At 42.2% G+C, this 13,353-nt stretch overlaps 1 protein-coding gene across 1 annotated transcript in view; it reads left to right on the forward strand.

Moving 5' to 3' along the window:
- Positions 1-10,527: 10,527 nt before the first annotated feature.
- SLC2A2 (solute carrier family 2 member 2) overlaps positions 10,528-13,353 on the forward strand; it is a gene marked incomplete at both ends in the record, with an annotated part of 37,050 nt that continues 34,224 nt past the window's right edge. The window contains one exon of the mRNA XM_081328253.1: positions 10,528-10,587. Coding sequence (XP_081184379.1) covers positions 10,528-10,587 — 60 coding nt within the window. The remainder of the gene's footprint in view (positions 10,588-13,353) is intronic.

The raw sequence follows: 13,353 nt of genomic DNA on the forward strand, positions 1-13,353 counted from the left end.
GTTGCAGATCCCAGTGGGCTCCATGGTTTTCTACGGAGCTCCGGGAGATGAAACTGTTGTGATTCAGGGCCAGCCTGTGGGTCCGGCAGCCGGCTCGGATGTCTCGGATGACTCAGACGAGGGGGAGGAGGAGGGTGTTGAAGACGAACTTGCTGATGATGGCTTGGAGGCTTCGCAGAGCCCCCAGCCAGGGCCCTCTTCTCAGCTGCGCGAGCCCGACAGTGCGGATGATGATGACCCACAGCTGGCCCTGTTCAAGGACGCCCGACGCAGGAGGCAGTCAAGCAGGAACAAGCAGAGAAAGGCTGTGGGACTCCTCGGAAGGAGGCACAGGGAGGCCACGCCCTGAACTCTAATAAAGGGAGTGTTTGGGGAAGGGCTGGTTGCTGAAAGCAACCGCTCCGTTTGAGGATCACAGTTCCGGTGTTTTGTTTCTTGTGTAATAAATCTTGGCAGACGCCTTCCAGCCTCAGACGCTCTCCAGCCTCTGCCGTTTGTACAGGGGTTGCCTTTCTGCAAGGCCGGTAGCAGGCTGGTACAGAACAGAAACGTCAGAGACGGGGCCTAGAGAGCTGTTGGAGATCCAGCCGATCCGAATCCGACCGATCGTGACTAAGGTCCTTTACGAGGTCTTATCTCGCGGCGCTAAGGAGGGCAAGGTCTAATTACTTTGCTACCCTTATCGCGTCCGCAGATAATCGCCCGACCGCCCTGTTTAAGGTGACCCGCTCCCTCCTGAATCTAGAGGTGAAGGAGGATCCCTTGCAGGGTCGTGCTGAGGAATTTAGCCAACATCTGCTGGACAAAATCGCTCGGATCCGGACCAGTCTGGATTCCAACTGGGCAGAGTCTGACGATGAGAACTTGGACAGTCTTGTTGATGTTATCTGGGAAGAGTTCGATCCTGTGACTCTGGACGAGGTAGAAAGGATCATGAGGAAGCTAAGCTCCACTACATCCTTATTGGACCCGTGCCCCTCCTGGCTGGTTTATGCGGCTCGGGATGGGACACGAGGCTGGATCCATGCAGTGGTAACTGCTTCATTGAAAGAGGGCAGTTTCCCCGCAGCCTTGAAAGAAGCGGTGGTGAGACCCCTCCTCAAAAAGCCTTCCCTGGACCCAGCTGTTTTAAACAACTTTCACCCGGTCTCCAACCTTCGCTTTCTTGCGAAGGTTGTTGAGAGCGTAGTGGCACATCAGCTTCCTCTGTTCCTTGAAGATGCTGATTATCTAGACCCGTACCAATCGGGTTTCAGGCCCGGACACAGCACGGAGACGGCATTGGTCGCTCTGATGAATGATCTCTGGCGGTCTCGGGACAGGGGTCATTCCTCTGTCCTGGTCCTATTAGACCTCTCTGCGGCTTTTGATACCATCGACCATGGTATCTTACTGCGGCATCTCAGGAGATTGGGAGTGGGAGGCACTGTTTTTCAGTGGTTCTCCTCCTACCTTCTGGAACGTTCACAGTGGGTGTTGGCGGGTGGCCAGAGATCGACCCCGAGGCCTCTCATTTATGGAGTTCCTCAGGGGTCGGTCCTCTCACCTCTCCTGTTTAACATCTATATGAAGCCGCTAGGTGAGATCATCCGTGGTTTTGGAGTGGGTTATCATCAGTATGCTGACGACACCCAGCTTTTCATCTCGACCCCAAACCACATCAGTGATGCCCTCGACGTGATGTCCCGTTGCCTGGAAGCGGTCCAGGAATGGATGGGGAGGAACAGGCTTCAACTCAACCCGGACAAGACTGAATGGCTGTACATACCGGCATGTCAGGATATTCAGATTATTCCATCTCTTAATATCGGGGGCAAGTTATTACCCCCCGTAGATAAGGCTCGCAATCTGGGTGTCCTCTTAGATTCACAGCTCTCCTTAGAAGATCATATAGGAGCTGTGACTAGAGGGGCCTTTGCCCAGGTTCGTCTGGTTCGCCAGCTGCGACCCTATCTGGACCTGGATGCCTTGCATACAGTCACCCATGCACTTGTGACCTCTCGTCTTGACTACTGCAACGCTCTTTACATGGGGCTGCCCTTGAGAACCACTCGGAAGCTTCAGCTGGTGCAGAGTGCAGCTGCACGAGTGCTTTTGGGGGTCTCCCGATACTCCCATATTACACCTCTGCTCCGTGAGCTGCACTGGCTTCCAGTTGCCTTCCGGGTGAAATTCAAGGTGCTAGTGATGACATACAAAGCCCTACATGGCGTGGGTCCGGATTACCTACGGGAGCACCTACTGCCAGCGTCAACATCCCTCCGTCCTGTGCGCTCCCACAGAGAGGGCCTCCTCAGGGTGCCACCGGTCAGAGAATGTCGGCTGGTGACCCCCAGGGGGAGAGCATTCTCGGTGGGTGCGCCAATCCTTTGGAACCGCTTACCAGCTGAAATCCGGATGGCCCCCGACCTTCGCTCCTTCCGGCGTGATCTAAAAACTTATCTATTCCAACAAGCCGGCCTGGCCTGATGGATTTGGGCTTTAATAATTTTATTTTTATTGTATTCTTACTTTATTTCTCTGTACACTGCCCTGAGTCCCCCGGGAGAAGGGCGGTATATAAAACAAACAAATAAATAAAATAAATAAAAATAGACCTTGCAAAAACAAACCTCGCTGGAGCAAATGAGACTTTGGACATCGGTTTTATATGATTTGCATAAGCACATCACTTTGGGAAATCCTATTTTGGGGAAGGAAAGATCATTGTCTTGTACTTTATGAAGCTGATGTCATTTTCTGTAAATACCTTGGGGCAGGGGTATAACAAATCTCCAGGAACCTATTCTTTGAAAAACTCAAAATGAATAAAAATCAAAGAATAATGGGAGGCACAGTCTGCTAAACCAATAAATATGTGGACTAAAGTCACTAATAGAATGGGCTAGGGATTGCTGTTTAGCAGAATTTTCAGGAAGTGAAGATTATGGAGGAGGGAACATTTCATGAAAGTGGATGGATATTCCTTCTATCCTTCCCCCCCCCCCCAAAAAAAAAAAAAACCAACCCTGGAAAGATTGTATTGCTGGAAGGATTGTATTTGTTACCTTGAAATGCACATGATTTTAACTTCCTGATGGAAATGGGAAAAAGTGCATATTTGATTTTCGGCTATTGGTTTCTATGTTATTGGAGTGATCCTGGAGAGACTCTTAAGGACTGTGATGACTCCCCTGGATGTTGCCTCAGATACCTCTCCAGATGTCAGCTTGGAGGAGGATGAAGCAGTTCCAGGAACATCTGGAGGCCAGTTAGTCAATGGCTCCAAGTAGCCGTCTGAGAGGGATTTGGCTGAAAAACAGCTGCAGCAGGACAGCCCTGAGGCTTCAGGTGGGGAAAGCCTGCAGCTGCAGCCAGTCAGTGATCAAGAGGAACTGCCTTCTGTACCGAATCCAAGAACACATAGGGCAGAGAAAAGGCAGGAGCAGAGAAAGCCAGATTACTTGTGAGGAGAAAGCCTTGCCCTTCTTGATGGGCTGCACCAGAAGCTGGCTATTTAGCACAACAGACAGATGGAAGCAATGCTGGGAACAACATGTTTGTTTCCTTGCTGTGTGTTCTTGCCTTGAATTTCAGATCGTGTCTCTTCAGCTGTTACCATTGCTTGCCTTGCCTTGCCTTCACCTGTGAATTTGTCTTCGTTTTGGAACTTACTTTGCCTTGGGAACTTGCTTTTGCCTAGTGGACTGGACTTGCCTTTGCCTTTGCCTTGAGGACTAGTGTTGGCTTCCTTTGAGTAGCCTGTGGGACTCACTGGGGATGAGCTGATACTGGCACATGGAATTGCTGGGGAATACAATTCAGGCTCAAAAGCCTTAATAAAGTGATGACCTATAAAGCCCTAAATGGCATGGGTCCGGATTATTTTAGGGAGCACCTGCTGCCAGCATCAATTTCCCATCGTCCTGTGTGCTCCCACAGGGAGGGCCTCCTCAGGGTCCCGCTGGTCAGGGAGTGCAGGTGGGCGATCCCCAGAGGGAGAGCGTTCTTGGTGGGTGCGCCTGCCCTATGGAATCAACTGCCTGTGGAACTCTGGATCGCCCCCGACCTTCGCTCGTTTCGCCGGGACCTAAAAACCTGGCTATTTGAGTTAGCCGGCCTGGACTGAGGGATTTTAAGGTTTTAAATTTTAAACTCTTTGGGGGCTATTAATTTAATTTTATTTTAATTTGTACATTGCACTGTTTTAATTTGCCCTGTAAACCACCCTCGGGAAAAGGGCGGTATATAAATCGAAACAAATAAATAAAATAAATAAATAAATAAATAAATAAATAAATAAATAAATAAATAAATAAATAAATAAAGACTCCTTACACCTGTGGGGGGGTGTGCATGAGTGGGACAGCACAGAGAGCTCCAAATAAAGTTCTGGGCCCACTGTGGCCAACAGATTGCTCACCCCAGGCTATAGCAGTGCAATACACAGGACATCTGTTGAAAGCAATCCAGTGTTGCAGGAAATAAAGTTTATAGAGTTTCTATGTATTTTATTATGGTTTCTGCCAAACAATTTGGGCTAACAAAAGTTATTGACATTCCTCTTTAGCTACAATTGAATACCTGGACTGAAATGCTCTTGAGGACATTGTTGTGCTGCTGTTAGTGCCTGAAACTAAGTTGAAAATCATTGGCTGGCTGATTTCAAGCTATTTGAGATCCATTTTCAAGTCCCGATTGGTTTGATTTATCCTGATTTAAAGGAGCATCTTTCTCTATGAACATCTGCCCAAGTGTGAAGTGTTGTGATTTTCTGCTTTTCTCCCCATTGGGAGTATCACCTTCTCAGTTGGGACCTTTCAAATTTGGAATTGCTACTTCTCTGAACATCATTCAGTGCCAAATGAAAACCTAGTTTTTCACCCACACTTTGGGTACAAGCAGATAATAAAGCCTGATCTTTTTTATGGAACTGCATGCAATGTTTTCTGAATGGCCTCGTTTTACGAATTGCATCCCATCAATAGAAGCCAAATTATAAATATGTTAATTTAATCAATTCATGGTTAAATTGACATGGGTGCTAATGTTACACAATGCCAATGCCATCAAAGGAAGAAACCTTGCCTTGGCATTTTATTCCAATTTTTTTACTTTGGAAAACAAGTATGCCAAGATTGTGGTTCAGAAGGTGCCTGGTTTGGTAGCTCCAACAACCCTCACCGAGTGGAGGTGGCCAATATTTTGATCTCTTTTCTGCATTTAGGAAAGTTTGGGGTGAAAGTGTATAAAAGATGGAATGGATTCTGGGAGTTGAAGTCCACACATCTTAAAATGGCTAAGCTTAGAAACAATGCTTTAAAGCAGGGGTGTCAAACTGCTGGCCCACGGGCCGGATGCGCCATGAGGAAACTGCACCTACCCCACTGCCGGCAATGGGGAAAAAGTTCCAACACGTAGCGCGATGTCACGTGACATCGCGAGTTTTACATGTCTGCTGTAAAGTCAGTGTAGCTGGATGAAGTCGGGAGAGATCTGGTTTGAACTTTCATTCTTAACCTTTCTTAAGTAATTCTGCATCTCTCTTCTCTGCCTGTCCCTCCACCCCTCAGAATTATTGTGAAAATAAAATGGGCTGCAAAAAATCTACAAGTACCACAAATCACAATAAATTTTACTTGGTTTGCATTACCTGAGACTCTTGCAGTTGGGGAGAGAGGAATATCTGCTTTCAGAATGGGCAATCAGTGCTCTTTTAAAATACCATTAATAGCCCCAAATATCCCCAAACAGTGTAGAAGTAGCTGGTTGCATGTGGTTTCCATATCCATTTCACATTGGTAACAGGCCAGCTGTCTTCAAATCACAAGAGGGGACACTAGGCTAAAACCTTTCCAGTCATGTCTTGCACAAAGCAGATAATATTTCTAAACCCTTATCTGGATACGTGTCCTAGGATTCTTTGGTGTCATTTAAAAGGATCCAGAGTGCAAAATCTTTCAGCAAAATGATCTTCTTGCATTGACACATCAATTCCTCAAGGAAAAGGGTGAGGGAAGAATAAATAAACTTGAGCGTGGAGTGGAAACAATCTAATGGAAATTGATTGATTAAGGCAAGAGAGGAAGGAAACCGCATGCCGATGCCCAAATCCCATTTGTAAAGATGCACAACTCCACTTCATCTCACTCTTGAATTGTGTCTCATTTTAGAGGGGTGGGAATTAATACAAACTGTCCAAGCAATATGGGTTTAAAATCAGATAGACCTGTTAGCTAGGATGCATGCAAATAAATCAAGACCCAAGCACCCATTATTAGCTCCAGCTAGTAACTGAAGCAGTCCTTATGAGAAGCTGAAAAGCTATCAACCCACCTTTCCCCTTGAAAGCCTTGCTAAGATGGCTGAAGTCCAGGAACACTTGCAAATAGAGAACTGTTTCCCCTTACATTCCACAGAGTCACAACATTTTGAAAAAAGGTTAGTTTTAATGTGGCTTCAAAAGCTCTGCATATGAACCAGAAATAAATCACTTGAACTCTCAAACGTAGCCTGCATCATGTCTGATGGTACATTTCCAGAGTTATTTTGAAGTACTGTGCTAGATTTGACTTTTAAAACATAAATAGTTTGGGACTATTTGAAAGACGGACTGTACTATCCAAATGTACCTGTGGTCAAAAGTACAGGTTCAAGGACTCGCCTTGAAAATCAGCCATTCAAACTGACAGGCATTAAAACACACAATTATTCTACCATTACGTATACAAACTAATTGTATAAAATTCCAAAAATAGTTTGTATTTTAGGTGGCTTTGTGCTGGCCCTTAAATGTTCTTTAGACTTATTGCTTTTATTACTTGTTTAATCCATAACTAAATTCTACTAACTTGACTTCAATTGTTTTTTTGTTATTACCAGATTATGCAAGCTTTTGGACTCATGATTGTGTTATTGTGCCATGATAGCATTAGCATTTAGGCTTATATACTCGATTGTACTTTACAACACTCTCTGGGCGATTTATTGCCCCCAACCATCTGGGTCCTCATTTTACTGACTTGAGAAAGATGGAAGGCTGACTCAACCTTGAGCCCTGTCAGGACCAAATTCCATTCATATACAGCTGAGCTGTTACCATTGTGAAATGGATATGGATCAAAACCACATGCATCTAACCACTTTTACACTATTTGGGTATGTTATAGGGCTATTGCACTGATTGCCCATTCTGAAAGCAGATATTCCTATCTCCCCAACTCCAAGTGTATCAGGTAATGCAAACCAAGTAAAATTTATCACACATTTGGTCCATGTAGGTTTTCTGCAGCCCATTTTATCAATTGTGGTGTTATTAAATACCACAACTTCCTCCCAACTTTGCTTGGCTCTTCAGCTTCAAAAGAATAGTACTGCCTGCCTGACCAAGTGGAGTGAAAAGAGTTTATAACACATTGTTTGCAGAATGTAGGGAATATTAACAATCAATAGCTAAGTGAGCTCATTTAAGGTGACCAAATTCCAATTAGAACCACAGACTGAATTTTTCATGCCAAGTTAATATTTAGACAAATAACAAATCTACCTCAAGGCCATCCAAACTATTCATTTGATTTTGTGCAATAAACCCTGAATGCACAATCCAAATACAATAGTGTTTTCATACAGCAACTGTTATGATAGGACAATATACTCAAATTGGCATGTTTGAACAGAAAGTACAGGGCACAGATCATCTCAATATTAGAGCAAGTAGGAATCCTTACTGGCATTTAAGAAAGAAAGTAAAAAGAATACAGCTGGTTACAAGAAGACAGCTGGAGGAAAGATGATCATTAGGAAAACAGATATTTTGCATACCAAAAGAGCCAGACTAGTTCAGTCCTGTGTATTTTAAAACAACTGAATGTTGTTGCAGAAGCTGATATGGAAAATACTCAAGATATGTATTACCGTACTTTTTTTTTAAAAAAGAAGCACAATAGTAAACAATTACAGTCCCTGCTTTTAGGGGCTCTCTTGTTACAATCAGAATTAGGTATCTTACCTTTTGAATTTTGTACATATTACACCATCATAACCAGAGAACATCCTTGATGTTATGAAGGCAGAAGTGTGGCATATCACAAAACAACCTCTTCATACATTTATCTAAAATTTCTTGAATCGATGAAAAATAGCCACATTTTACTCTTTGTGTCAGTTGAAAAACCAACTGGCCAATTTTTTTCCCCTTAAGTTAAAGGTTTATTTGCAGTCAGAGCAAATACACTTGATTGTTTATATTATTTCCATGTGCCAAGCATCTAAAAGACTGCATGGTTGTCCGATCATGATTTCAAAAACAAAAACGGCTTATAGTGCAGACTCTCCACCATAACTTTTTATTTCTCTTGCACAAATTCAACATCCAACCGGAGCTGAGTTACTTGTGGTGCTTTGATCTTGATGAACAGTCACTTTGATTCCAAGAGTCAGGAAATTTCCTTCCATTCCAATGAGCACTACTAAAACTCATGCTGTGTAGTAGATTAAGGGTGTCCTCAAAGAAGAACCAGAACTGAGCTGCTAGTAAAAAGAGTGTCTCCCCTTGATTCTTTAGAAGTATTATGGGAATAACATTGTGAACTTTGTTCAGAAAGTTACAAGTGAAAGTATTAAACAGATGTTCTTAACTTATTAACTGGGGTTCAAATGACTCTAGTGAAGTAGAAATACACATCCTTGAAATCCGTATACAGCATTCTGTCTCTTTTTGCCCAAAGGCTATATAATTGTTGGTACTATTAATTCTGCATTTTAAAACATATTTTTCTAGACACATCTCTTTAGAATTAAGCTCCAAGGAATTCAATGGAGCTTACCACCAGGTAAGTGTTAGACGGGAATATCTAATATTTCTTTAAATGAACCAAGTTCAATAAAGGAGAATATTTGTAGCTCAGGGTTGAAATGAAGGATCCTTGGTGCTCTCTAAACTTGGTTGTTTCCTTCCAGATGTTTTATTACCCAAACTATTGTGTTTCCCCAAAAATAAGACCTACCCTGAAAATAAGCCCTAGCTTGATTTTGGGGTGTGTGTGTGTGAGCCTAATATAAGCCCTACCTCAAAAATAAGAATGGAGCCCAGGAGTGACATGTGTGTCAATCTGGAGTTCCATTCTCAGCTGTAGAAACATTTCCTGAAGGCCTCTGAAAGCGAAATGGAGGCGGGGGTGATGCATGCAGGTAGAGTGAGCGGCCGCAGAAGAAGTGAGTTGGCTGGGCAGGGCTGTTGGTGCCACTGCCACAAAGTGAGACCATGGAACAGACACCCCCCCCCCCCAAATTAAGACCTGGTGCCTCTTTTGGAGGCAAAAAAAAATAAGACCGGGTCTTATTTTCAGGGAAACATGGTAAGTAATATCATCAATGCTTCAAGTTCAGGATGGCTGGAGATGAACTCTTCCATCTTGTATCCACTAACTTCAACTGGGTTAACTATTCTCCAAGTACTTAGGATAAATATTTCCATTGATTTTAATAGAATTTAAGTATTCCCTTAATTAGCACAGGAATAGGCTGGATTATCCCTCCAGATATTTTTAGATGCCCAATTATATCCAGCATAGCCAGCCAAATGTAAGCTCATTCCATGGAGATTTGTTGTTCCATATTTCTGAGAGTTGTGATTTGAATCAAAATCCTGTAGGCTCCATTGATTTTTTTTTTCTTTCGGCAAGTATCAAATCTCAATTTAACCATGAATCAGTACATGATCTTAATCAGACCTTAGCAGTGAAGTTCTGGTCCCAATTGTGATTGTAAATCGAGGACTACCTATAAAAGTTATGAATAGAATATATGTAGAACAGGAATCTCCAAACTTGGCAACTTTATGACTTGTAGACTTCAACTCCCAGAATTCCCCAGCCAGCATGGCTGGCTAAGCAATTCTGGCAGCTGAAGTCCACAAGTTCACAAGTCTTAAACTAGCCAAGTTTGGAGACCCTCTAATGTAGAAGAAAAATAACACCTAGAGAAACTTACAACAATCTGGCATTATCTAACTGGGATTGCAGCCCTGAAAATGATAGCCAGCTAGGATGGGACTCTGAGAATTGTAAACCCAGCACTTCTCTGTGTACCAGTTTGGAAAAGGGCAGCACTTATGAAATTATCTGAATATTTTGAAATTGGAATCCAGCATATTGGGATGACAAGTTAGGGGAAGACTTGATGTCTAGAATGCAATAAACTCTCAGTGAACATGTCAGCTTATTTTGGTGGGTTTATCATTGTGCAAACTCCTTTGGCCTTTGCACTTTCTCTATTTAAACAATTGGTGTGGAGAGAAGGTACACGCTGCAGAATGCTTGGTTTTTCATTAACATTCGAGTTGATTAATTATATCCTTACCAGTGGCTACAAATACGCTTCCTCTAATTCTCTCATGTTGTCTGCCACCAACTGTCTCTCTTTCTCCTCCTCCCCTTGGGAATCTCATACGATCAACTATGCCTCTCCAGCTCTTTAAGCAACAAATCTAATAAAGGTCGGAAACTCATCTTTTGCACAATTCTTTTGAGCAAGTGACTACCAGCAATCATGGATCTACTGACAAGAAACACGATGGTGGCAGTGAAACCTAAACAGCGGTTAACAAAGGTAATACTTATGACAAGATATCTTACTAGACTGCCACATCAAGATTTATGACCAGCCTCTTAATTAGGTGCAGAATCCTGCAGTGCATCCTAAAGCATGGTTTATACGTGGGTGTTCAGAAAGAAAGGCCAGTGTATCTATTGAGGCTTACTTCAGGGTAAACAGGGGCAATGTTGCAGTCTCATTAATTACTGAGCTCAGTCATTATAACTGAGGTGGAAAAAATAAGAAGGAAGGGAAAGAACATATTTGTAATTACAATCTAGAAGCTACCGAATGGGAAAAACCAGCTCTTTTCTTGCATCGATGAGTTACATTGACTTCTTTCGAATATGTTTTGAATAAAACATGTTGTCAATAGCTTTCACACTGAAAATGTCACCTCTAGAGAATTTATGAGTGTGATTATCAAACATACTCCTTTCACAATAATTTTCACTCTGGTAAATATACTTGTGAACGTTTCGTGCAGCCCAACCTGGCACACTCCGTTGACTTCTTTGATTTAATAAAACTGAAAGGTGACATCTGTAAAAGCTTTCTGCAACTTTGGGGATAATTATTCTTTGCTTCAAAAAAAAATTAAAGGATTCATTCAAATTTGCTAACAGTGCAGTCCTATGCATGCCCAATAAGGAGGAAAACATGAATGTTAGGGGAGCTTACCTCAAGGGAAGTATATCAATGTCAGATTCTGGGGCTAAAATTTCTTTTTTTATTTATTAACCATTTTTAAAAGAAGAAAAGAAAGAAAATCAAATGGGCAAGCAAAAAAGGAAAAAAAGAAAATTGTTGATATAGAAATATATCACTCAGTGGACATGGCTGGACTAAAATTCCCACCACTGTAGTCTGGAGATTATGATGAGAGTTAAACCATGTTAACTGGGAACTGCAAGAATTCAGTTCCAACATAACTGGATATTAGTAAGCTGGGAAAGCAAGTTAGGTAATTCTGTAAGATTGCACTAAAGTTATAAATATATTTACTCAGAAATCCATGCTATTCAATATAGTGAACTGGTAGTCTAGTCCACATTTTCAGCTTCATACCTATACTGATTTTTAGGCATGAAATACATCTTACAATTTCTCTTCAGGTTAGCCACATGTGGTACAATACAGACTAGGACTTCATGGCGATCAAGACCTTAAATTGTTTGTGATTTGATGGAGATCTATCCTTCTTACTCTTCTTCTTGCAACGTTGTTTTCCTTTCTTACACAGGCCCTCGAAATGCCACTGGAGGTTTAACTCTACCAGCAGCCTTTGATGTGGTTTGCTCTGGGACAAGTACATTTAAATAAAAGTGCAAAAGAGCCATTTCCAGTTGTGGCTGGTTTTCTATTATGATGAAATTGACTTCAAGACATAGCATTTATCTAATTAGAGAAGTTAGTTGCTTTTGGACTTTGTTTCCAGAGCTTCTAAGACAATATCTTTGCAAAGGTTGCTTGACAATATGAACTGCACTGTTAAGACTCTAGATCTGCCTACATTTTTGCTTTCAACTCTATCAAAAGCTTTAACTTTGATATGAAACTCATTACTATGCCCACATTTTAAGAGTGCAGCCCTATGCAGACTTATCAGGCAGTAAACACATTGGATATAGTGGGACTTCATTTGGAATAAATATACAGTACATAGGATGCAAAGTGTCACAGAGTAATGATATAAATAATAATAAATATTAATAAATACATGAAGCATGATGTTTATTCTATAACAGAGCTTACCTGGCAATCTGGGACTCAGCCTTCAGACCCCCTTGAAATGGTACCATCAAATTGAATCTCTTAATATAATAGAAAGAGAAAATAATTAAACCCATGATCAGACAATAAATAATTTTCTGCAACCCTGACTTGAAGAGACTCAAAAGGGAATTGAAATTTGGAGAGTGTGACAAGCGATTATTTTTTTTTAAAAAAACCCCTCTCTTTTTAATATTTATATTAAATATTATTTATTTTATTTATTTATTTTATTACATTTATATACCGCCCTTTCCCGAAGGACTCAGGGCGGTTTACAGGGTAATTAAAAACCAAAATACAAAAGTTAAAAACAAGTTTAAAAAAAAATTAAATTTATCCCTGTATAAATAAAACCCCAGTTAAAATAAGATTAATCCTCAGCCTGGGCCAGAGAGCTCGAAGAGCCAGGTCTTCAGGTCCCGGCGGAATGAACGGAGGTCGGGGGCAGTCCTCAGCTCCACTGGCAGCTGGTTCCAAAGGGCAGGCGCCCCCACTGAGAAGGCCCTATCCCTGGGTGTCGTCCACCGGCAATCTCTTACCGGTGGCACCCTGAGAAGACCCTCCCTGTGGGAGCGCACTGGACGAAGGGAACTTGATGCCGGCAGCAGGTGTTCCCTCAGATATCCCGGACCCAAGCCATGTAGGGCTTTATAGGTCATCACCAGCACCTTGAATATTTATTTTGTAAATTATAATTTATAATTTAATAAATTATAAGTGCAATACTTTGGTCCTGTTGGTTCCTTGTGGGATAGTTAGTATTGATAATTCTCAACTTACAACCATTCATTTAGAGATGATCGAAGTTATAACAACACTGAAAAAAATGACATATGACCATTTTCACACTTATGACCCTTGCAGTATCCCCATAGTCAGGGGTAGGCAACCTTGGCTCTTTTATGACTTGTGGACTTCAACTCCCAGAATTCCTGAGCCAGCATGGCTGGCTCAGGAATTCTGGGAGTTGAAGTCCACGAGCTGGCTCAGGAATTCTGGGAGTTG

The sequence above is a fragment of the Vipera berus genome (assembly GCF_964194415.1).
Source record: "Vipera berus genome assembly, chromosome: 5".
In the NCBI taxonomy this organism is placed as follows: domain Eukaryota; kingdom Metazoa; phylum Chordata; class Lepidosauria; order Squamata; family Viperidae; genus Vipera; species Vipera berus.